At 46.7% G+C, this 24,674-nt stretch overlaps 4 protein-coding genes across 17 annotated transcripts in view; 1 reads left to right on the top strand and 3 right to left on the bottom strand.

The window, feature by feature from the left end:
* Window positions 1-46: 46 nt before the first annotated feature.
* On the bottom strand, window positions 47-11,489 carry glud1a (glutamate dehydrogenase 1a). The gene is made up of 13 exons (XM_035605065.2): window positions 10,957-11,489; window positions 8,347-8,427; window positions 8,205-8,260; window positions 7,464-7,527; window positions 7,239-7,333; window positions 6,979-7,158; window positions 6,297-6,434; window positions 5,964-6,101; window positions 5,694-5,774; window positions 5,370-5,493; window positions 2,172-2,263; window positions 2,014-2,076; window positions 47-1,775 (listed from the first exon to the last, which is right to left on the bottom strand). Exons 1-13 carry the CDS (start codon window positions 11,342-11,344, stop codon window positions 1,656-1,658), a joined length of 1,620 nt encoding a protein of 539 aa, XP_035460958.1. The 5' UTR covers window positions 11,345-11,489; the 3' UTR covers window positions 47-1,655.
* Window positions 11,177-24,674, top strand: part of shld2 (shieldin complex subunit 2) — a 26,366-nt gene continuing 12,868 nt past the window's right edge. For 4 of the 13 annotated variants that reach the window (XR_007031624.1, XR_007031622.1, XR_007031621.1 and 1 more), the window contains exons 1-14: window positions 11,587-11,721; window positions 12,905-13,016; window positions 13,663-13,733; window positions 14,072-14,237; window positions 14,326-14,990; window positions 15,099-15,249; window positions 15,424-15,531; window positions 15,645-15,839; window positions 15,981-16,127; window positions 16,199-16,414; window positions 16,503-16,746; window positions 17,290-17,405; window positions 17,645-17,889; window positions 18,345-18,470. Coding sequence is in view for 6 of the 13 variants with exons in the window: in XM_047335199.1 (XP_047191155.1) it covers window positions 13,716-13,733; window positions 14,072-14,237; window positions 14,326-14,990; window positions 15,099-15,249; window positions 15,424-15,531; window positions 15,645-15,839; window positions 15,981-16,127; window positions 16,199-16,414; window positions 16,503-16,746; window positions 17,290-17,405; window positions 17,645-17,856 (2,238 nt within the window). In the remaining 7 variants the exon portion in view is untranslated. The other 9 variants (XR_007031619.1, XR_007031618.1, XM_047335199.1 and 6 more) reach the window with 9 other exon arrangements.
* Window positions 19,164-22,217, bottom strand: LOC118283273 (putative uncharacterized transmembrane protein DDB_G0290641). Its single transcript, XM_035605075.2, has 3 exons — window positions 22,030-22,217; window positions 19,894-20,271; window positions 19,164-19,586 (listed from the first exon to the last, which is right to left on the bottom strand). The coding sequence occupies exons 1-3, from the start codon at window positions 22,064-22,066 to the stop codon at window positions 19,534-19,536; spliced, it is 468 nt and encodes a 155-aa protein (XP_035460968.1). The 5' UTR covers window positions 22,067-22,217; the 3' UTR covers window positions 19,164-19,533.
* LOC118283276 (calpain clp-1) overlaps window positions 23,493-24,674 on the bottom strand; it is a 2,005-nt gene continuing 823 nt past the window's right edge. For both annotated transcript variants that reach the window (XM_035605078.2, XM_035605079.2), the window contains one exon: window positions 23,493-23,976. In XM_035605078.2, the coding sequence (XP_035460971.1) occupies window positions 23,936-23,976 (41 nt within the window). In that variant the 3' untranslated portion in view covers window positions 23,493-23,935. The remainder of the gene's footprint in view (window positions 23,977-24,674) is intronic.

Here is a 24,674-nt window from a genome sequence, read left to right as displayed (position 1 = left end):
ACTGAACCGTACAAACTGATTCAACAATAAAAACACTCAGACATGATGATTTCCTTTCTGGTTTATTTCATTTTAACAAAAAGGCATAAAAACACGGGAGCCAAACGTCAGAACACAAAGTTACTTTCAGCTGGTTTCTCCTCTGAAGTCGCAGCAGCTCAGAGCTCAGCTCAGACTCTCTGCAGACGTACGACGCTAAACGTCTTGAGTTTGTGCGTCTGTCGACTGGAGTGTTTGTCCCTCGCAGGGACCCGTACTCAGTCAACAGGGAGTTTTGCATAGTTGATCAAAGTGTCTGAGCTGCGTCTGTCGCGGGGTGGAGGAACACGTTCAAGGAAACTGGTAGAAGGATGGAACAAAGGGGGCGGAGCCAGGAATATTTCATCGCTTTCTGTCACATTGTGAGATTCCTGGCTCCGCCCCCTTTGTCCAGAGTCTTTGTTCCAGGTTTAAGGAAAAATGTTCAGGAGTTTTTTTCTGCGTGGAACAAACGAAACGATGAGTAAAAAAAAACCGCTCTGAACTCGTCAGTTTTTTTAAATCTGTCATGTGACGTTTCATTAGTCTCCGTGGTAACAGGGGGCAGGTCTTGTAACAGGCAGAACATAGTCATCTTAATCACATGGATTATTATTATTATGGGAGGAGTTTCAGCAAAAGGATCATTCCAGATGTTTTCAACATGTATGAATATTTCTCTGACACGTTCATGTTCACGTGACAGATGTTTAACAACAGATGTTTATTATTAAGTGTTTTCACGCTGATGGATGATTCAGAAGAAGCTGAAACCATGAAGAACACCGGAATGGTCCTTTAATAAAGTAACGACGAGGCACGAGAGCGTCGCATCAACACAAACACAGTCTACACACCACGTGGCCAAAAGTCTTTGGACAACTGGTACACACTTTACAGCAGATCAAGAACAGAATTGTTCTAAAAATTTCCAAACTAATAATCTTTTGTTTTATGATAAACTCGTAAACTTTGACAAGGGATCACACGTTACCGTCACTTTGTTTCAGGTCATAAGATCAATCAATAAGTTTGATCGCTCAAATGTGAACATGTTTCAAACACGTCGTGAAAACAGTGACACTCTAAATGATTCATCAAGACAAATAATCAATAATTATGGGAGAATAATCACCATCGCATCACGTCTCCGTTTATCAAACGACGATCATTTTAACACAATCTTCAGTTGATTAATCAGCCTGTTCAAACCTCAGACCAAAGATTCACGTCGCTTGATTTAAAAATGATCCAGTAAATCACAAGTGATTCTTTAATAATTTCATAATCTGATAACAAACATTGGTCTTATGATCGTTTAGTAAATGAGGGCATCCACATACTTTTGGCCACATAATGTGTTTCAGGCAAGTGGTGTCAGGTTTCTCTCTGTGGTACTAAGGCATCTGTATTTATATAATCTATATCTTTGGGTTGATACGTGCAGAAAGCAGCTAGCAGGGATTCGCCCATTTTAAAGCCGTCGACTCGAGGTTCATGTGGTCGGTTCTAAAGATCACAGAGAAACAGATTCAGTTTCTTCTGTTCCAAAGGAAAACCCTGCAGAGCTGATTGAAGACAGACAGACAGACAGACAGACGTGTAACAGACAGACGTGGCGGTGGATGGAGGTGTGTTTATGTGAAGGTGAGGCCCGCCTCCCTGTAAACGTGGAAGACCTTCTCGATGGCGTTGACATATGCCGCCGTCCGCAGGTCCAAACCAAGGTTGTACTTGTTGGCTGTCTGCATGATTTGCTGCGTGAAGCGAGGAGGGAAGGAGCGAGGAGGGAAGGAGTGAGGAGGAAGGGAGAGATGGAAGGATGCAGGGAGGGAGGGAGAGTGTGAAGGAGGAGAGAAGGGAAGGAGAAACATTTCAGACATGGAATATGAAACATCTCCGGCTGTATGTTGATGGTTGGTGACAATCTGCTTCCTGGTCATGTGATGTGTTTTCAGGTGTGTGTGTGTGTGTGTGTGTGTGTGTGTGCGTTACCCTGGCAGAACGCTCCATGGTGTAGGCCAGACCTGAGTGAACGATGTCCTTCTCAGATGCTCCCTGCAACAGAAACACATGATTACAACACCACAGAAGAAGAAGAAGAAGAAGAAGAAGGAAAAGAAGAGAAAAAGAAGAAGAGTCTGTGGACTCACAGAAATCCTCTCCTGGAACTCGGAGGTGGGGACGATGGGAATGGCTCCACCATGTTTTCCAAACTTCCTCTCTAAACTTTCCTGAACCGACACTGGGGAGAAGAGACAGAAACTAACCAGCTAGAACAAGTTGTGTGTGTAGCTGTGACTCACTCAGCAGGTGGTAGTTATGTGTAGTTGTGTGTAGTTGTGACTCACTCAGCAGGTGGTAGTTATGTGTAGTTGTGTGTAGTTGTGACTCACTCAGCAGGTGGTAGTTGTGTGTAGTTGTGTGTAGTTGTGTGTAGTTGTGACTCACTCAGCAGGTGGTAGTTGTGTGTAGTTGTGTGTAGTTGTGACTCACTCAGCAGGTGGTAGTTGTGTGTAGTTGTGACTCACTCAGCAGGTGGTAGTTATGTGTAGTTGTGTGTAGTTGTGTGTAGTTGTGACTCACTCAGCAGGTGGTAGTTGTGTGTAGTTGTGTGTAGTTGTGACTCACTCAGCAGGTGGTAGTTGTGTGTAGTTGTGACTCACTCAGCAGGTGGTAGTTATGTGTAGTTATGTGTAGTTGTGTGTAGTTGTGTGTAGTTGTGACTCACTCAGCAGGTGGTAGTTGTGTGTAGTTGTGACTCACTCAGCAGGTGGTAGTTATGTGTAGTTATGTGTAGTTGTGTGTAGTTGTGTGTAGTTGTGACTCACTCAGCAGGTGGTAGTTATGTGTAGTTGTGTGTAGTTGTGTCTCACTCAGCAGGTGGTAGTTATGTGTAGTTGTGTGTTGTGTCTCACTCAGCAGGTGGTAGTTATGTGTAGTTGTGTGTAGTTATGTGTAGTTGTGACTAACTCAGCAGGTGGTAGTTGTGTGTAGTTATGTGTAGTTGTGACTCACTCAGCAGGTGGTCGTTATGTGTAGTTGTGTGTAGTTATGTGTAGTTGTGACTAACTCAGCAGGTGGTAGTTGTGTGTAGTTATGTGTAGTTGTGACTCACTCAGCAGGTGGTAGTTATGTGTAGTTGTGTGTAGTTATGTGTAGTTGTGACTCACTCAGCAGGTGGTCGTTATGTGTAGTTGTGTGTAGTTGTGTCTCACTCAGTAGGTGGTAGTTGTGTGTAGTTATGTGTAGTTGTGTCTCACTCAGCAGGTGGTCGTTATGTGTAGTTGTGTGTAGTGACTCACTCAGCAGGTGGTAGTTGTTTGTAGTTGTGTGTAGTTGTGTCTCACTCAGTAGGTGGTAGTTGTGTGTAGTTATGTGTAGTTGTGTCTCACTCAGCAGGTGGTCGTTATGTGTAGTTGTGTGTAGTTGTGTGTAGTTGTGTGTAGTTGTGACTCACTCAGCAGGTGGTAGTTGTGTGTAGTTGTGTGTAGTTGTGACTCACTCAGCAGGTGGTAGTTGTGTGTAGTTGTGACTCACTCAGCAGGTGGTAGTTATGTGTAGTTGTGTGTAGTTGTGTGTAGTTGTGACTCACTCAGCAGGTGGTAGTTGTGTGTAGTTGTGTGTAGTTGTGACTCACTCAGCAGGTGGTAGTTGTGTGTAGTTGTGACTCACTCAGCAGGTGGTAGTTATGTGTAGTTATGTGTAGTTGTGTGTAGTTGTGTGTAGTTGTGACTCACTCAGCAGGTGGTAGTTGTGTGTAGTTGTGACTCACTCAGCAGGTGGTAGTTATGTGTAGTTATGTGTAGTTGTGTGTAGTTGTGTGTAGTTGTGACTCACTCAGCAGGTGGTAGTTATGTGTAGTTGTGTGTAGTTGTGTCTCACTCAGCAGGTGGTAGTTATGTGTAGTTGTGTGTTGTGTCTCACTCAGCAGGTGGTAGTTATGTGTAGTTATGTGTAGTTGTGACTAACTCAGCAGGTGGTAGTTGTGTGTAGTTATGTGTAGTTGTGACTCACTCAGCAGGTGGTCGTTATGTGTAGTTGTGTGTAGTTATGTGTAGTTGTGACTCACTCAGCAGGTGGTCGTTATGTGTAGTTGTGTGTAGTTGTGTCTCACTCAGTAGGTGGTAGTTGTGTGTAGTTATGTGTAGTTGTGTCTCACTCAGCAGGTGGTCGTTATGTGTAGTTGTGTGTAGTTGTGTCTCACTCAGTAGGTGGTCGTTATGTGTAGTTATGTGTAGTTGTGTCTCACTCAGCAGGTGGTCGTTATGTGTAGTTGTGTGTAGTGACTCACTCAGCAGGTGGTAGTTGTGTGTAGTTGTGTGTAGTGACTCACTCAGCAGGTGGTAGTTGTGTGTAGTTGTGTGTAGTGACTCAGTCAGCAGGTGGTAGTTATGTGTAGTTGTGTCTCACTCAGTAGGTGTTAGTTATGTGTAGTTGTGTCTCACTCAGCAGGTGGTAGTTATGTGTAGTTGTGTGTAGTTATGTGTAGTTGTGACTCACTCAGCAGGTGGTAGTTATGTGTAGTTGTGTGTAGTGACTCACTCAGCAGGTGGTAGTTGTGTGTAGTTGTGTGTAGTGACTCACTCAGCAGGTGTTAGTTATGTGTAGTTGTGTGTAGTGACTCACTCAGCAGGTGGTAGTTATGTGTAGTTGTGTGTAGTTGTGTGTTGTGACTCACTCAGCAGGTGGTAGTTATGTGTAGTTGTGTGTAGTGACTCACTCAGCAGGTGTTAGTTATGTGTAGTTGTGTGTAGTGACTCACTCAGCAGGTGGTAGTTATGTGTAGTTGTGTGTTGTGACTCACTCAGCAGGTGGTAGTTGTGTGTAGTTGTGTGTAGTGACTCACTCAGCAGGTGGTAGTTGTGTGTAGTTGTGTGTAGTGACTCACTCAGCAGGTGGTAGTTGTGTGTAGTTGTGTGTAGTGACTCACTCAGCAGGTGGTAGTTATGTGTAGTTGTGTGTAGTGACTCACTCAGCAGGTGGTAGTTGTGTGTAGTTGTGTGTAGTGACTCACTCAGCAGGTGGTAGTTATGTGTAGTTGTGTGTTGTGACACACTCAGCAGGTGGTAGTTATGTGTAGTTGTGTGTAGTGACTCACTCAGCAGGTGGTAGTTATGTGTAGTTGTGTGTAGTTGTGTGTTGTGACTCACTCAGCAGGTGGTAGTTATGTGTAGTTGTGTGTTGTGACTCACTCAGCAGGTGGTAGTTATGTGTAGTTGTGTGTAGTTGTGTGTTGTGACTCACTCAGCAGGTGGTAGTTATGTGTAGTTGTGTGTGGTTGTGTGTTGTGACTCACTCAGCAGGTGGTAGTTATGTGTAGTTGTGTGTGGTTGTGTGTTGTGACTCACTCAGCAGGTGGTAGTTGGAGTCTCTCTCATATTTGAAGGTGAGTCGACCGTAACTGACGTGATTCAGATTCTTCAACCACTCGAAGTACGAGACGGTCACACCGCCGGCGTTCAGGTACATGTCCTGACGAGGAGGGAGGAGACAAGGAGAGGGGAGAGGGAACAAGGAGAGTCAGTGAGACCAGTTCACATGCTGAACCACTGACAGTTGAACAGTTGAACCACTGACATGTAGAACCACTGACAGTTGAACAGTTGAACCACTGACATGTAGAACCACTGACAGTTGAACAGTTGAAACCACTGACATGTAGAACCACTGACCGGGATCACCATGATGTTCCTCTCCAGGAAGATGCGGTCGGCCTCGGGCGTGGTCGGACCGTTGGCTCCCTCTGCTACGATCTGAGCAGAACAGACTCCAGGTCAGTGCACTGAGGCATGATGGGAAAACAGAGTAACCAGTAATCTGATTTCTTCAACATCATGTGGAGATACGATGATGATAATCACCATGGAAACAATAATTCAGACTCTGTTTCAGAGCTTCAGAGGTTCACACTTAAATTACAAGAATAACAATAAATGTGTGACCTTGGCTTTGATCTTGTGAGCGTTGCTCTTGGTCAGCTGCTTCTCTCCGGCAGCAGGGATCAGGATGTCGCACTCGGCCTCCAGCAGGTTTCCTTCGTACGGGGTCGAGCCGGGGAAACCTACGATCGTCCCATTGGCCTTGAGACGCAGCGGAAAGGTAAATATCCATACATATATAAGTTATAATAACTCTGATCATAGGAACCCATTCAGTCACATGATCGGGTTTCAATTCAACGCAAGCAACAACACAGGCTCTCCAGCAGGTGGCGCACTGCTCCTGTGTTCACAGTACATCATCAGTACTGACTGTAACACGTCACCAGTACTGACCAGTTTGTAGTCTTCCAGCTCTTTGGGGTCGATGCCGTTGGCGTTCCAGATACTTCCGTCCATCTCTGCGACTCCGACACATTTGGCTCCGAAGCGGTGAAGGTAACGCATGGAGTGAAGCCCCACATTACCAAACCCCTGCAGGCAGAGTGGAGGGCACAGTGATTGTTACAGTCTGACAACCTGTTTTATAAACTGTTGAAATTTTCAGTTTCCTGTGACGTCAAACAGAGAAAAACTAATTCCTCAGATCGGAGAAACTGGAACACGAGAACTCTTGTTTTTGGTAAAAATTACGACAAACAATTCATTTTCTGGTGATTAAATAATTGATTAATTGACTTATGGTTGTTTTATTTCTAATTGGAGCCGGAGGTCTCCACAGTTTAACATCTGATACATTCCTCTGACGCACAGCGACTCTTCAGTCGTGATCTGGATCCGTGAGTCAGAATAAAACTCCTGAGGTTATGAGAAGTCATGGATGAGGATGAAGATGATGATGATAATGAGGAAGAGGAGGGAGGATGAACAGAGGAGGAGGAGGACGGGTTTGAAGTTTCAATACTTTTTTTCTAACCACTATGACAGCATGTGGTAATATCTTTATTTATGTTTGTGGTTCATTAGTTTATTGGTGTATTGGGAGTTGACTAAGAGGAGGAGGAGGAGCAGGACGTACCTGGATGACGAAGGTCTTGTCCTGGAAGCCGGGACACATCCCCAGCTGGCTCATGTAGGCCGCCTCATTGATGAAGTTCTCGATGCCGTGGAAGACTCCTCGGCCGGTGGCGGAGATGCGTCCGTGGATTCCTCCCTGGCTGATTGGCTTCCCCGTGACGCAGGCGTAGGCGTTGATGTCCTGACGACGGAGAAGAGGAAGAGTTGAAGCCTGAACAATCAGGATGAGTTCTCAGTGGTTTTGTGTGTGATGAGACTCACGTAGTGTCCCATGGTGGTGGCGAAAGTGTCGGCAATCCAGGACATCTCCCTCTCGCCGGTGCTCATGTCGGGAGCAGGAACGTCGATGCCCGGTCCTGCAGAAACAAACAGAACAGTGAACACGACCGGCTGGTCGACAGCAACACAACGTGTCTCAAAGTACAAAGGTATACACTAAATCTGAGTTTGACCGATGGAATCAGTGTGTGTGTGTTTGTTGCTCACCGATGAAACCTTTCTTGGCGAGTTCGACAGTGAACCTCCTGGTGATCTTCTCCAGCTCATTGTCCTGAAAACAAAACATGAAAAAGATCAAATCAGTTAGAACTGAGGATTTTATAGATTAATAAAACACTAATGACACATTACCTGTTCATACAGTAATTTCTTGTCTTTTTTTTTTAATGAAAAGCTGTCGTCTGTTTGAATTGAATCTAATTCCTGGAATTTCTTAAAGTTACAAGGTCAGAGGTCAGCGAAGCTTGCTACAGAAGGTCGAGCAAATATTTCAACAGAGTTCAACTTCAGAGAAAGAAAGAGAAATGTATTGACTCATCATGTTAGAGAGAGAGTGAAAGCCAGTGTCTCTCTGCCAACTGATGTGTCAGCATTTCCTCTCTCAGTGTGAGTGTGTGTGTGTGTCAGGTTGAGTCCACAGTGTAAACTGACCAATATAAACCATCATGATGTTGAATCTCAAAAGTCATCGTGCTCTGATCAAAACATTCAACAATGATCACAAACACTTTGTGTCTCTACAGTTTATGATTCACGCTACAGAACAGTGCAGTGCCTCACTGTGACCAGCAGAGGTCTCCATCAGCTCCCAGTTTAAACGCTTCAGAATAAAAATGAGTAAAATCATCCAACTGATTCTCATATTGCGACGAACTGCAGTTTGACTGCTGCTCTTTTTCACCGACAGACACGAATCATATCCCCACAGTTAATGAAACAGAAACTCACAGAATAATTCTTTGGGTTGATCTTCACTCCGGCTTTGGCTCCACCGAACGGCACATCTGGAACAAACACACAACAACTGATACCTCACTCTCCTGTGTGTGTGTGTGTGTGTGTGTGTGTGTGTGTGTGTGTGTGTGCTCACCGACCACAGCACACTTGTAGGTCATCAGCGAGGCCAGAGCTTTCACCTCGTCCACAGACACGTCTGTACTGTAACGAATACCTGAAACACACAAACAACAAAACTCTGACTCTTCTGTTCATCTTACCATCATTTATTGTGTAGCACTTTGTCACTATATATATATATATAGTGCAGCAGCCTAGGGCAGAGGCTACGCGACGGCGCTGGGTAAATGGTTCCGGAGAGAGCGGGGCCGGGACCGATAGGAGACCGGATCTGCCCTCCCAAAAAAAACTATCGGCGAACGTAGCAGCCGCGCATCGGCCAATGCCGATACACGTAGAAAACGCAAACATCGGCCGATATTATCAGCCGGCCGATAAATCTGTCGAACACTAAAAGAGATAAAGAAATTCCTGGACAGATGCGACTAATCTCTGATTTCTAGCCTCGTTCCTGCAGAACTGTGCAGGCAGAGAGACAGACAGACAGACAGACAGGCAGGCAGAGAGAGAGACAGACAGACAGACAGACAGACAGATAGGCAGGCAGACAGACAGAAAGACAGACAGATAGGCAGGCAGACAGACAGACAGACAGACAGACAGACAGAGAGACAGACAGACAGACAGGCAGGCAGAAAGACAGGCAGGCAGACAGACAGGCAGGCAGAGAGACAGACAGACAGATAGGCAGGCAGAGAGACAGACAGACAGGCAGGCAGACAGACAGACAGGCAGGAAGACAGACAGACAGGCAGGCAGAGAGACAGAGAGACAGACAGGCAGGCAGGAGGATAGAGCGATAGCAGCAGGAAAAGATGAGTTAAGAAAAGAAACGGGAGATGAAGAGGAGAGACTCATGAAGAAGTGGAGCAGAGAGAAGAGCGTGTTAGAGGAAGCAGACAGACGGGAGATGGCGTGAGAAGAGAAGAGGCGTCGCCAGTGAGTCACTCATCCACCAGCTCTTAGGGCAACATCCAGGAATAATAAATCCACCTTCGTCCACACCTGAACACACACGTTTCACATGACCACCCAGGTGTAAACAGGAAGTAGATGGTCTCCTCTGCAGTCGGTTGGAACAGCGATTTTGAAAAGTCAGAGCAGGAACTGTTCCTGACAGGAAGTGTGAGCGACCTGACTGTCAACATTCCTGTCAGAGGAGGAATCGTCAGCAGCACTGATCCTCAGGCGCGCGCACACACACACACACACACACACACACACACACACACACACACACACACACACACACACACACACACACACACACACACACACACACACACACACACACACACACACACACACACACACACACACACACACACACTATGGAAAAGGCTCTGATATTAAAGTGTCTGAGAAGTTTGTTAATATCAAAACACTGGTTCGTGCCAATTGGATAAGACGTGTTTGTTTACGTGTTTTCTTCACCGTGGTAACGTCCTCTCCTCTAGCGCCACCATCAGGAGAAACTTGGCGTCCAAGTTTTACTGTCACTTTAAAGTTCCAATTAAGTTTATTCTGTTTAGAGTCTGTTTTTTTACCTGTCTGTCTGTCTGTCTCTCTGTCTGTCTGTCTCTCTGTCTGTCTCTCTGTCTGTCTGTCTCTCTGTCTGTCTCTCTGTCTGCCTGTCTGTCTCCCTCTCTGTCTGTCTGTCTGTCTCTCTGTCTGCCTGTCTACCTGTCTGTCTGTCTGTCTCTCTTTCTGTCTGTGTCTCTTTCTGTCTGTCTCTCTGTCTGTCTCTCTCTCTGTCTGCCTGTCTGTCTCTATGTCTGTCTCTCTGTCTGTCTGTCTGTCTCTCTGCCTGCCTGTCTGTCTCTCTGTCTGTCTGTCTCTCTGTCTGTCTGTCTCTCTGCCTGCCTGTCTGTCTCTCTGTCTGTCTGTCTCTCTGCCTGTCTACCTGTCTGTCTCTATGTCTGTCTCTCTTTCTGTCTGTGTCTCTTTCTGTCTGTCTCTCTGTCTGTCTCTCTCTCTGTCTGCCTGTCTGTCTCTCTGTCTGTCTGTCTGTCTCTCTGCCTGCCTGTCTGTCTGTCTGTCTGTCTGTCTGCCTGCCTGTCTGTCTGTCTCTATGTCTGTCTCTCTTTCTGTCTGTCTACCTTTCTGTCTCTCTTTCTGTCTGTCTCTTTGTCTGTCTGTCTCTATGTCTGTCTGTCTGCCTGTCTGTCTGTCTACCTGTCTGTCTGTCTCTCTTTCTGTCTGTCTGTCTGTCTGTCTGTCTCTCTGTCTACCTGTCTGTCTGTCTCTCTGTCTGTCTGCCTCTCTGTCTGTCTGTCTGCCTGACCGAGGTGTCTGTCTACCTGTCTGTCTCTCTTTCTGTCTGTCTGTCTGCCTCCCTGTCTGTCTGTCTGCCTCCCTGTCTGTCTGTCTGTCTGCCTGTCTGTCTCTCTGTCTACCTGTCTGTCTGTCTCTCTGTCTGCAGAATTAGTGACTGACTGTGTGATTGACCAGAGCTTGTCTGTGTGTGTATAGTTATCTATAACTCTCTCTCTCTCTCTCTCTCTCTCTGTCTCTCTCTCTCTCTCTCTCTCTCTCTCTCTCTCTCTCTCTCTCTCTCTCTCTCTCTATATATATATATATATATATATATATATATTATAGATGGAGAGGGACACGGGCTCACCTCCCTTGCAGGGCGTCCGGTGCTGGCTGTGCTGAGCCCGGTAGCCCTCGATCACCTCCCACTCGCCGCCGTCTCTCTTGATGGGGAAGCTGACGCTCAGGACGTGGTTACACGGCTTGATGATCCGCAGGATCCCGCGGACCGTCTTCATCTTCTGCTCGGGGCTGTCGCGGGTCTTCAGGTCCTGCACCAGCTTGTCCTCCACGATCGCGGCTCCGCGGTCGAAGAAGCCCTCCACCATGGTGAAGAAGTTGGGGTCGTCGTCGCGGTCCACGGCCTGGCTGTAGCCGCGGTGCCGCAGCAGGGACGCGGACGCCGGCAGAGCCGAGTCGGCCGCCAGGACGCTGCCCGCTCCCCGGGTGAGTCGCGCTCCGAAGTACCGGAACATTCTGTTTCCAGGAGGTTCGCTGGAGGTCTGCGGTCCCGGTGAGGTGCGTGAGCGGCGAGACAAGGAAATGGAGCCGGGCGAACTCAGAGTTGTCCCGCAGCCGCGGCTCCTCCTTCCCGCCGCCCCCTTCCTGTTGAACTACACCGCGGCGTGCGTGGCCGGGCCGTGCGCGTGCGACTCCGTGAAGTTACACCGCACACGAAGTGTCACGAGGCCGTTTAACGGAATTAAAACGCGGCGGTGAAAGTTCCACGGGTTAGCTAAACTTCAGCTAACGTTAGCAAACATTAGCTGACACAAGCTAACGTCAGCTAACGTTAGCTGACAGTGACTAACGTTAGCAGTCGAAACGTCCACAAACGTGTTCGAACTCCGCAGTAAGTAGAATAAACACCGAGAACAGGCACGCGCGAACAGTGACGTGCACGTTTGTGACTTGTGACGCATTTTCGCTGATTTTATAGGTGTTTAAAAGTTAGTTAGCCCCGTTAGCATCGGTACACATTAACTATCCGGTTTCATTTTTCAAAATAAAATGTCGATAATTCTTTACAGTGTTTTGATCGGTGGAGTGAATCAGTGAAATGTTTTTTATTAATTTATACTTTCCAGCTCAACTGTAAATTAATTCAGGTGATCATATATTGGTGACGTTATTAATTTCAATGGTCTTACAAACCAACTATACTGTAAAGCATATAGGAATTTAATAATGTCTAGCTAAATTGATATGAATCAGTTATGTTAGTTTGTACACTGTTAATGTATGAAAGTGTTTTACAGTTTAAAAAACAACTACTCATAAATCACGCCAACACAAACCGAGGAAAGCACAAGATAGTTATCACTTTATTTTGAAAGCAACAACTTTTTGAACTTCCTCCACGCTGCGGGTTCCTGTCGACGCCTCGGGAGCGCGCCTCAAACTAAAACAAAACAAACACAACAAACTTCTTAAATTAGTTCAGACTAAAATAATAATATTGTTTAAGAGCGTTAAAGAGTTAAGTGATTCAATCTGAGTGTGTGTGTGTGTGGGGGGGGGGGGGTGTGTGTGACTCAGAGGTTTTGAATGTCGTCTTTTCTAAACTTAGAGCTGAAGCTCATTAACTGAAACACTGAGTCTGTTGAGGTGTTGATACACAGCACTTCTGTAGTGGTGAATGTAAAACACAGCCACACTCGAACCAGGTTTTTAAATAAAATACCACAAAGATAAAAATATATAAACTACCTCAAGGCTCTTAAGTGCCAATGTTCTGTGAGACACTGAGTCATAATTTACTTTTTAAATCACCGTTTCATGTTTTGAACACTGAGTCACTGCACCGTGTGTGATGATTGTTTAACTGTAATGAACACTGCAGCCTCCAGGGGGCGCGAGAAGTCGGAGCGAGTTACAAAGAAATCTCTGACAACTCTCTGCTCTGTCGGTTCCTCACACTCTGATGCAGAGTCACGTCCACAGGGTCGATCACACGTGATCAGGTTGAAGCTGAAGGATCGCAGCCTGCAGTGTGAACTCAGTAGGACGTGGAGCTGATGTGGTTTTTCTCACAGGAAAGCCACAGCGGGTCAAGGATGTCCTGCTGATGGAGCAGTTCTGACCGACGGTGGCAGGTGGCACTGAGACAAGAGAGGAGACGACTGAGCTGAAGCTGTGACCTCAGAGGTGAGTCACACTGAGCCAAGTCAGCATCGTTGCCTTGGTGTCGGGCTGCAGTACAGGCCATAAGCCCCGCCTCCTCCGTGTTTTGCGATGTAGTTCTTATCACTGAAGATTGTTCACGTGTTCATGTTTCTAAACACTTTGATTTTTTTTTGTTATTTGATGACATTAAAAAGGGGCTGGGATGTCATGAATGACAGCTGACACTGCCTCAGGATTGGTCGAGAGTGTGTGTGGGCGGGGCAGGCACAAAATGGCGTCTCCTGAATCTGAGATATTTTAGCTTCATTTTTTACAACAAGAGGAAGAAGAGTGAGTCATCTTTATATACAGTCACTGATTGTCTTTCTATACAGTCAGTGATCGTCTTTATATACAGTCACTGATTGTCTTTCTATACAGTCAGTGGGCATCTTTATCGACAGTCAGTGATCGTCTTTATATACAGTCAGTGATCAGTGATCGTTTTTTATATACAGTCACTGATCGTCTTTATATACAGTCAGTGATCGTCTTTATATACAGTCAGTGATCGTCTCTATATACAGTCACTGATCGTCTTAATATACAGTCGCTGGTATCATCTGAACTTCTCTGCTCTTCACTTGGAGCCTCACGGTAATAGACGACCTGTTGTCGCCTCCCCCAGCATCCTGCCCTCTGATTGGTGGAGCCCGGTTCTTGTTCCCAGCTGTGAAACTTATGACCATGAACATACATGTGAGTGGTCGATCCATGTTCTGTGTTTCTTATGCAACATGTGATTCAGATCCAGGTTCAGTCTGGTCTGAGGCCTCATGTCACTTTATTGAAAATAAATCTTAATATCGGTAATCAGCTGATTTGTGAAGAACTTTTATAAATCTGCAGAGGATCCAGGAAGTTTAATTAACAAACCAGACAGAGACGTCTGCAGCAGGCGTCTGCCGGCCACCTGCACCCATTGGACTGTACCAGCCGTCTATCACACTGTAGCCACGCCCCCTTTACCAGGAAACTGTTAATATTAACATGGACTGAACGAGACTGTGTGTAAACATTAATATCTTTCATCTCAGCTCATGTGTGACCGGCCGATGATCCACGTCTTCCTGGGGGCTCCTCCTCCGTCGTCTGGCCCGATCTCGCTTTCTGAAGCTGGTGAGGAGAGTGAGCGCCGTCCCCCTGCCGGGTGGGGACACCTGGAGCTCACCTGGACGGACGGACGCCTGAGGCCCGTCACAGGTGAGGCGTTCAGGAACCCAACAGGAAGGACGGACGGAGGTGTATTTCTGTTTCATATTCACTGCTTTTAATTTATTCTTCTCTGAAGATCAAACACCTGCAGAGAGACTCACGAGCCCAGAACCAGAACCTGAAGAGGAAGAGCGATGTTCGGCTTTGGTTCACGAGTATCTGGATGGCTGTTTCCCTGCAGCTCAACCAGAACCAGAACCTCCAGAACCAGAACCTCCATATCGCAGCAGACACCAGCCGTCAGCAGCCGTCCCTCCTCTTTGCACTCAGACTCAGTACCTCACCACCTGGACGCTGAGTCAGGCCTTGATCCTGAGAGGCCGGCGCAGTACCAAATCAACAAGCAGCCCTGATAAAGCCCCGCCTCCTCAACGCGACCAGACGCCCCCCTCCGCCTGCTGCAGCACCCTGGAGCTCTTCAGCCCCCTCCCCCCGTCACCTGCTGAGCTCCTCTGCTCTGGCCCGAGTGCGGAGGAAGGGGGTGTCGTCCTCCAGTCCACCGCCGACGGCCTGCTTTGCTCCCAGGAAGCAGAGTCCTCAACCGCTCTCGATCCGCCCGCCAAATCCCCTGATTTAAAGAAAGCTCGGCTCTCCGAAGGCTCCAGGAGCGAGGCGCCGTCAGACCGCACCGCAGCCGGGCTCCGGCGTCCTACCACGTCCCTGGTCCATTGTCACAACCCAGGGGTAAGATACTCGGTGCTTGTGGCAGTGGTTCATCCCTGTCACCTGAAAGAGATCAAGGTGAGAACTCGCCGCTTCACACTCCATCAACATGTAATAGTTATCAGATGAGAACAACATAACGTTTCTAATGTCTCATGTTTGATTCCATGACTCGTTGGGTCAAAGGTGAAGTCGGGGCCGTCGACGGGAACCTTCGTCCCTCTGGCGTCCATCGTGGTGACGGACCAGTCGGGCGTAGACATGAAGGTGGTGCTGTGGCGGCGGGCGGCATTCTGGGCGTTGACCGTGAATCCTGGAGACGTTCTGCTCATCACAGGTAGAAAATCTGCTCAGTGACGTCGTCTCTGCTCAGTCTTGTGATGTCATCTCCTCTCAGTGATGTCATCTCTTCACAGTGATGTCATCTCCTCTCAGTGATGTCATCTCTTCACAGTGATGTCATCTCCTCTCAGTGATGTCATCTCTGCTCAGTGACGTCATCTCTGCTCAGGGCTGCAGCTGAATGAAGACCGGTGGCGAGGAGAGACCGTGCTTCAGTCCACCTTCTGCAGCAAACTGCTGAGCCTCGGACAAGTCACCGCCTGCAGCTCGCCACCAGGTACAACTGAACCTGCCCTGTGACGAATCAGCAACCTCCGCGGTTGAAGGTTTGTCGTAGGCTCCTCCTCCTCAAGGCCTCTGACCACTGAGACGCTCTCTCTCTCTCTCCAGCTCTGCAGCATGTAGATGCTCGCTCACTCCGCTCTCTGTGTGGATTTCTCCGGGAGCGGCGCCCCCTGCTGGTGTCTCTGCCTCGCCGCGCCCCTCAGGACCTGAACCGCCTCCCCTACGCCACCCTGAGGTCACTGCGGGTCAACACGCTGGTCCACGCCCTGCTGCGAGTCACACACACGCACACCAACGCAGGTGAGTCTGGGGGCGGAGTCACGTCAGCCAGTACCTGAAACAGGAAAAAATGTGTGTGTGTGGTCCTGGTGTTAGTGAGTGAGTGAGTGAGTGTGTGTGTGTGTGTGTGTGTGTGTGTGTGTGTGTGTGTGCGTGTGTCAGAGTGGCGGAGTGAGGCGGAGTCTCGCTTCAGGTCGGCTCTTCAGGTGAAAGCTGTTCTGACTGTGGAGCAGCCGGACGGCAATCAGGGGGCGCTGCTGCTGTGGGGGGCTGCAGTGGACTGGCTGCCTCGCTTCAACAGAGACAGAGGTACACACACACACACACACACACACACACACACTTGTTTTTTGACGTTAACGCTCCTCTGTCTCGTTAAGCGGCGGTATGGGACTTCCACGTCCTCCTGGTGAGGGAGGGTGTGACCTCCGACCTCCCCGAGCTGCACTCGACCTCCTGGAGCTCTGTCCGGGCCCTGGACCCTGGTGACCGGCGGGCGCAGAACTTCTTCGCACCCCGACGCAACCAGACAGGAAATGGCAGCGGCTGCAGCGTGGAGCTGGACCTTGACACGCTACTGTCGCAGAAACACAGCGGTGAGGCCGACGGCAAAACCAACGCCGCCATTTTTATTTAAAGCAACATTCTAAAAACCTCATCGTCCACCTCTCCCTCCTCCACCAGGTGACGTGGAGCTCAGAGTCAAGGTCACCGCCTTCCACTTCCTGGACGCTCCTTCCTCCCATAATGCACTTCAGCTGGTCCTGGACGGCTCCACTCCGCTGGATGGAATCGTGGCGGCGCTGGGCGGAGACGTCAGCTATACCGGCTGCGGTCGCTGCTCCTCCGAGCTCAGTACTGACGCCAACGGCATCTACGGCCCGTGTTACCGCTGCCTGCCCCACGTGTCCGTACGACGATACTACAGGTACCAACATCTGCTTCCTGCTTTCTGACCGTCAACACAAACAGACAAATCAAAGACGTTTAGGACTTTTTCAAGAAATATAATTGATTGATCATCAAACTAATAATTCACATTAAGATACGATTCATAATACAATATATAATAATTGTATTGTATGATGGAAATTATAATACAATATGTGTGTGAATAAAATAACAATACAAATAATAAATAAAGAGATCTCTTTGTAAAATAAAAGATGCAAAATATATTTTCTTTGTTTGTAAAACAAGAGTTATTCAGATTTGTTGTTGTTTACTGTTGATTCCCAGCATCAGAAAACCTGTCAATCAATATGGGCTACACATTTCTCTCGTTTTATATTGTGTGTGTGTGTGTGTGTTTGTGTGTGTGTGTGTGTGTGTGTGTGTGTGTGTGTGTTTGCGTGTGTTTGCGTGTGTGTGTGTGTGTTTGTGTGTGTGTGTGTTTGTGTGTGTGTGTGTGTGTGTGTGTGTGTGTGTGTGTGTGTGTGTGTGTGTGTTTGCGTGTGTGTGTGTGTGTCAGGCCCGCCGTGCTGACGGTGAGGGGGAGGAGCTGCAGTCAGGTGTGTGTCCAGGTTCCTCCTGTTCCTCTGCAGAAGATCCTCGACGCTCCTCCAGATAAACTGCACAAGAGCTCAGGTGAGTCCGTCCCACCGCTGCCATCATCTGAGGCCTTCAGCACGTCAGTGCATGTTCACGCCCGTCGTAGTGTCAGACAGTGGTTTATATTCACACACATCTCACAACTGAAAGACAGAAAACATCCAGTGAGCATCAACCTCTGTTGATCAGAGGTCAGAGGAGAAGGGTCAGCCTGGCTTCAGTGAGAGGTCAGGGGTCAACCAACACGTCCCTCTTCTCACCTGTCCGTCACTCAGCTCCTGGGTCGGAGGTGAAGCTCATCCAGGCGGCAGCAGAGAGGATCCAGATGCTCGTCGCGCTCCCGAGGAAAACCTTCATCGTCACCATCCGGAGCCACTTCCTGTGCGATGAGAACAGCGTCCCCCTCAGTCAGGACTTTACCCTGCTGGACCTGCAGTTCCCGCCCGATGACGGGCCGCCGATCGATCAGCAGCTGATGGATCAATAAACCCTTTGGGGGGCGATGAAACCCAAGAAACACGTGAGCAGGAGTGTGATGAAACTGTGTTTATCGGCTAACGTTAGCACGTCCAGCTAACTTGCTTCATTAGCTAACCGCTGCAGTTTATGAGGTTGTTTTGTGATGTATATGACCTGTCCCTGCTGTTCCCATACTCTTAGCTGCGTTGAGAAATGTCTCAGACTCAACAGAGGACAGTTTTCATGCTGGCAACATCAAACATGCACAACGAATTCAGCAATTCATATTTATTAGTTCAACAGATTGTACCTTTCTGGTGTTTTATTTGATGTTTTGATCCTTAATTAGATATAGTTGTTTTATTTCTATATGTTTTTATAGATCTTTTTAAGGAGCTCTGCAAAGAAACAGGTCAACATTGGCCTGTCTAATTAATGTTATGTGCCCCTCTTCTGATTGGCCAACTGTTTTCTGAGTGACGCACGGCCAGACCAACCACCTCCTCTGTTCACCAGAGCGAGGAGCTTCTGCACTGGAGGAACTATCTCCCTGCTCCCGACTACCAACAATTCATCGGTTCCTGGTGTCGGCGGCGGCTACGGCATGGAGCTGTTGCTGGGGCAGAGAGGCCGGCGGACCGAGTTAGTTCTGGTCTCTTGTATTAATATCTTTATGAATCCTGTGCAATGATGCTGCTTCCTGATTTAATGATTTATTTAATCACCACAATTAAAAATACTTCAACTTCTCTTCATTTACCACCATCACTTTATTACATTTCCTAAAAACTCTAATGAACATTTTAATAATTCACCTGCTAATTTTAAATCAACCAGTAAACATGTAACATGTTGTAATGTGTTGGCGAGAGACGAGAAGGAAACATTCATTATCTCATAATCTCAATCTGTGGAAACTGCTCATGTTTATCAGATATGAAAATCCTGCACATCCTAAAATTATGATCTGGATGTTCTCACTGAATATGTTTACACTGATGCCAATAATCTGACTATTGACCTTATTCTGAATAAGACATGATTTCTATTATGTTGGGATGCATAATATCATATTTATTATTCCTGTTAACATGTCGCAGAGTCCAATGACTCACATTACGTCCATGACGCCAAAAGTTCGACGTTCCCAACAAAACAGATTGATCCAAAATATTCCTGAATATATTCATGAGAAACATGAACAAAATATTTCTTTACTTTCCATAAGTTATTTGAACTGTCATTTATCACCGAATGTGACGAAACGTCATGACGTCCTCGCAAGCTGCGACGTGGCGATTCCTCGATTTTCTGCTGCAACAAGAATAAATATTCTGATAATTATGTTTTTTTTTATTTTAGATCCGGTTCAACAGAACAAATCAATCTGTTTCCAGACGGTTTAATCAGGTTCATATCCGACTGTTGCCGTCCATGTTGACGAAGTCACGGAGGAGGAAACAGATTCATATGAGGGTATCTTTTTCAGGACGGCGTTTAAACAGAGAATGAAGAGAAGGTGCCGGAGGTTTCTTTTCCTTCTGGATTCATCCTGTTGAAGTTTGTGACTTTGTGAAGGAGCTCGTGTTTCAAGTGAGACTTGGGTCAGTCTTTGGGAAACGTGTCCTGACGGCTTCTGACGGGTTTGCACACGGACGCTGCGGCTGATCGTCGGATCCATGTCGTCCGTCTGGTTTCCGCCGTCTTAGTTTCCTTTAGACGTTTCTTCAGCCACATCCATCAGGTCACTGAACAAATCTGAGAGGAAACAATCAGACACATTAGTAATTTTTTCCGACTGTGTGGAATCATCATCATCATCACCATCATCATCATCAATGTAATTCTGAGTTTTCTTTAAATCACTGACCGACGCCAGGAAAGAGTCTTATCGTTCAGTTTAAAGAAACAGTCTGTTTTCACCTGGAGGAAAATATTCTGACTGTTCACACCTGTCTGAGGTCATGTCACCTCTGACCTCAGACAGGTTTCAGTGACTTTGTGACTTTTTACTTTCAGTCTCTTACCTTCATCAAAAATAGTGTGTGTTTGTGTGTGTACTAACCTCCATCACTTACTCCTCCTCCGCCCCCTTCACTTCCTGCTGCAGGCTCCTCCCAGGCCACGCCTCCTCCTCCCTCCTGTTCAGAGAAGAGACCAGCGAATCCAGATTTCTTCTCCTTCCTCATGTCGTCGTCCTCGTCATCGTCTCTCTGGAAGATTTTTGAGAAGAATCCCGGTTTGTCCTCGTCTTCTTTCTTCTTCTTGTCTCCTCCGAACGAGAACAGTCCTCCGTCGTCCTCGTCTTCCTTCTTGTCTCCTCCTCCAAAGAATGAGAGGAATCCCCCTTTCTTGTCCTTGTCCTCGTCTTTGTCTTTGTCCTTGTCTCCGACGCCCAGCGCGTCCTTCACCGCGTCCTCCACTATGTCTTCCACTATGTCCCCTACACACACACATCACATATCACACTGTCAGACCAAACCAGGTGTGTTGGATCTTAGCTGCCGGTGGCACCAGAGGGGAGGAGTCTGTCTCATCCAGGATCAATTCATTTTATTGTGTTAGTACTTTTACTGTGGTACTTTAGGAACGTGCAGTACTTTTACTGTGGTACTTTAGGAACGTGCAGTACTTTTACTGTGGTACTTTAGGAACATGCAGTACTTTTACTTCTTTTACTGTAGTACTTTAGGAACGTGCAGTACTTTTATTTATTTTACTGTAGTACTTAAGGAACGTGCAGTACTTTTACTAGGGTATTTTAGGAACATGCAATACTTTTACTGTGGTACTTCAGGAACGTGCAGTACTTTTATTTATTTTACTGTAGTACTTTAGGAACGTGCAGTACTTTTACTAGGGTACTTTAGGAACGTGCAATACTTTTACTGTGGTACTTTAGGAACGTGCAGTACTTTTACTGTGGTACTTTAGGAACGCGCAATACTTTTACTGTGGTACTTTAGGAACGTGCAGTACTTTTACTGTGGTACTTTAGGAACGTGCAGTACTTTTACTAGGGTATTTTAGGAACATGCAATACTTTTACTGTGGTACTTCAGGAACGTGCATTACTTTTATTTATTTTACTGTAGTACTTTAGGAACGTGCAGTACTTTTACTAGGGTACTTTAGGAACATGCAATACTTTTACTGTGGTACTTTAGGAACGTGCAGTACTTTTACTGTGGTACTTTAGGAACGCGCAATACTTTTACTGTGGTACTTTAGGAATGTGCAGAAATAAAAACATTAAAACTTGTTTATGTTTAATAAGTTTGCCTCTAGTTCAACCTCACGCCTCATGTTATTGATCAGACCTGAGTACAGATTATTGATCAGGATATCATTTCGACGGGTCGCGTCTGTGTTTTCGTCTCACAGAATCGGGGACTGGTGGTGATTGGACAGTGATAATTGTGGGCTTGGCTCCTTGTTTAAAGCTGAGATGACGAGAACGAGCTCTGAGCCTGTCACAGGCCTCGGCCGCTGCGAGGTCGTGATGTCATCACTGGGTACGTCAGTGATTGGCTGTGACCTGGACCAACAGGAGAGGATCATCCACCTGATATTGTCTCCGTGACGACGCCTCGTTGTTGTTGTTGTGATGCACACAGTGATGTGACATCATCAGAAGAAGAACGATGCAGTGACTGAAACACCAGAGCTGTGACACACGTTCACTTCTATTCTCACCCTGTTTTTAGTTTTGTCTTAAAGCTACAGTGTGTAATATTTGGAAGAACTTATTCACAGAAATTGAATATATTGTCCATAACACTGTTCATATAAGAGTTAAATATAGCTCCATGAGGTGGACCGACCTCCGTGTGAGTCTCCATGTTTCTACGTCGTGTTGAATACGCTTGTTGAACTAAACGCTACAGAACACGTCGCGTTCGCGTTGAATTTTCAGGCGTTGACGAAAACAGGAAATGACATCGGCGGTGCGCCGCCATAAAGTGTCCCCTGTCGGTCACTCAGTCGGTTCCGGTTTAACACTTCACCGCCAGAACATTACAAAGCTTACACACTGGGGCTTTAACTTTGATTTAAAAGTTAAACATCTGGATTAAAATCAAAGTGTGAAACTTTCGTCTTTGTTCCCAAACAGAAGCTTCTGACGTTTGTTTCATCAGATTCTTCCTGCGTCAAACGAGTCGACTCTGAACTCGACACACATTTATCCCGTTCTACTCACCCATTTTCTTTCTGACAAAACCTGAAATTTTATCCATCTCAGCCGATCTGTCTCTCTGCGTGTCTCTCTGCGTGTCTCTCTGCGTGTCGCTCTGCGTGTCTCTCTGCGTCTCTCTGCGCGTCTCTCTGCGCGTCTCTCTGCGCGTCTCTCTGCGCGTCTCTCTGCGCGTCTCTCTGCGTGTCTCTCTGCGTGTCGCTCTGCGTGTCTCTCTGCGTCTCTCTGCGCGTCTCTCTGCGCGTCTCTCTGCGTGTCGCTCTGCGTGTCTCTCTGCGTCGCTCTGCGCGTCTCTCTGCGCGTCTCTCTGCGTGTCGCTCTGCGCGTCTCTCTGCGTGTCTCTCTGCGTGTCGCTCCGTCTCCTGGAGTATGAAGTGTGCTCTCAGGCGTTGGCTGTCGACTTCAGGTTTGTCCTCAGACGGGTCAGACCGGTTCCACCTGTCCTGATTCTTCCACCTCACAGGCGTGAACTGAAAAAAGAGCTCCGATGTCGGGTAAGATCTTAACTGAATATCAAGTGTCATCACAGAAATTTACAGTAAATATGAAAATCCATATGAACCCGTATGCTGGGACCCAGATGAATCCTGGGAGCTCATTTCATTCCCTCGGTCAGACTCGGTCTGAATCTCCTCCGCTGGCCGGTGATTTCCCTCCAGCAGAAAACTTGCCGGTCCAATCACAACTGATTATCTGATAGTGGGCGGGGTTTATACCAAGACGCGGAGAGAAAAGACTTCTGTAAACAACCAAGATGGCTGCCGCTAATGAACGAGCATTTGACTAAAAGTACCTGATGTTTTCACATTTCTCCAACAAAAACCACAACATCGTGGAATCATCGTCACAGACGTCTCCTCTCTGCTCTCATCTGTTCCCTCTCAAGTCACACACACACATTCACACACACATTCACATACACACTCACACACACACTCCCACACACACACACACACTCACTCACACACTCACACGCACACACACATGCACACACACACACACACACATGCTCACACACACACTCACACACACATTCACACACACACACACACATTCACAAACACACACACTCATACATTCACATACACACTCACACACACACACTCCCACACACACACACAAACACACACTCACATACACACTCACACACACACACACTCACACACACACATTCACAAACACAAACACACACACTCACACATTCACATACACACTCACACACTCACACACTCACACACACACATTCACAAACACAAACACACACACTCACACATTCACATACACACTCACACACTCACACACACACTCCCACACACACACACTCACACACACACATTCACAAACACACACACAAACACACACACTCACACATTCACATACACACTCACACACACACTCCCACACACACACTCACACACACACACTCTCACACACACACACACACACACAGTGTCACTCGGAAAACATTCTATGTATTTTTATCAACTTTATTTCTTGCCAGAAGACATTTTATCTCATTATATTTTAAATTCATATGCATATTTCAAACTGGAGCCACAGACTATTCATGTTAATAGGATCGCCCTTCACTGAAGTTTGTTTGATTTGTTTCACTCAGAGATTCTTGAAGTTGTCTTATGCCGACACATTTACCATATAATAATAACCCACTTTGTTCACATTTTCAAATTGTTTCTAGATAATAAACAATGATAATAATGTGAATGATACAGTTTAATTTCTATTGTTTATAGCTTATCAGAACATCCTGGCTTTAAAATCCCACAAAGAAAACAAAACATTTAGTCATGAACAAGTTTAATTTGAAACTCAAATACACAAATCATTTGTAAATATTGAGAACCACAGTATCTCCGTCAGGTGGAAGACCAGGATGTGGTCTTCTGGGTTTCTAATTGAAAAATCCTCCTATCAGATCCTTCACAGCGCCTCCTGAGCAAAGTGACAGAAAAAGATAAAGATAAGTGAATATCAATAAAGACAACACTTTTATCAGAAAGAATTTGTCTTACACCTGCTTTTGGAAATTGAATTGATATTCCCAGTCGGATTTTTATCAAAGACGCTGCGTAGAGACGACCCTCCTCAGACGAACGACTTCCTGTTTCAGTCACTAGTCTAAGAGGTGGGTGGAGAGAAGCGGCTCTGGATCACATCCAGTAGTGACTCCTCTAACCGATGGAGTTCCACAAGGCTCAATTCTGGGTTCTGTTTTATTCTCGCTCCCTTTAAAATTCATCATACATAAGTTTGGTTCTGTCTCTTATTGTTACACAGATGATGATGATGATGATTTACAGAATGTGTTAAACCTGAGGAACGGAACTTCTTGTCTTTGTCTCTGATCAGACCCTTGAAAATTCACACCAAGCCAAGACGCAGCAGCTGAAGGTGGACGTTCCTGCCTGACAAACCCAACCCGCAGAGAACTGTCAGAACGTGCTTTTCTGGTTCTACTGGTAATCACCACCTGGTGAACTGGGAGGAGCTGCAGATAGAAGGGCCTCAGGTCCAGAGGGGCATCATGGGTTTGCCTGCCACTTTCAGGACATTTCGTGTCGTGTCTACGCATCTTAATCTTTTTGTGTCATTTAAACCACAAAGCTTGAAATGACTTTAGGAAGTTATTC

This window comes from Scophthalmus maximus, chromosome 10, assembly GCF_022379125.1.
Source record: "Scophthalmus maximus strain ysfricsl-2021 chromosome 10, ASM2237912v1, whole genome shotgun sequence".
Lineage (NCBI taxonomy): Eukaryota > Metazoa > Chordata > Actinopteri > Pleuronectiformes > Scophthalmidae > Scophthalmus > Scophthalmus maximus.
The sequence above is the reverse complement of the archived record's forward strand: the minus strand, read 5'-3'. Positions and strand labels throughout refer to the sequence as shown.

Excerpts from the sequence above, each read along its gene's own strand:
- glud1a (XM_035605065.2), bottom strand. The coding sequence starts at position 11,344 with ATGTTCCGGTACTTCGGAGCGCGACTCACCCGGGGAGCGGGCAGCGTC. Across the intron at positions 7,159-7,238 it reads CCACCACCATGGGACACTAC|GACATCAACGCCTACGCCTG; the intron begins GTGAGTCTCATC and ends CTCCGTCGTCAG. Across the intron at positions 1,776-2,013 it reads CCATGGAGCGTTCTGCCAGG|CAAATCATGCAGACAGCCAA; the intron begins GTAACGCACACA and ends CGCTTCACGCAG.
- LOC118283273 (XM_035605075.2), bottom strand. The coding sequence starts at position 22,066 with ATGGATAAAATTTCAGGTTTTGTCAGAAAGAAAATGG. Across the intron at positions 20,272-22,029 it reads TTTTGTCAGAAAGAAAATGG|GGGACATAGTGGAAGACATA; the intron begins GTGAGTAGAACG and ends GTGTGTGTGTAG. Across the intron at positions 19,587-19,893 it reads AGGAGGAGTAAGTGATGGAG|ATTTGTTCAGTGACCTGATG; the intron begins GTTAGTACACAC and ends GTTTCCTCTCAG.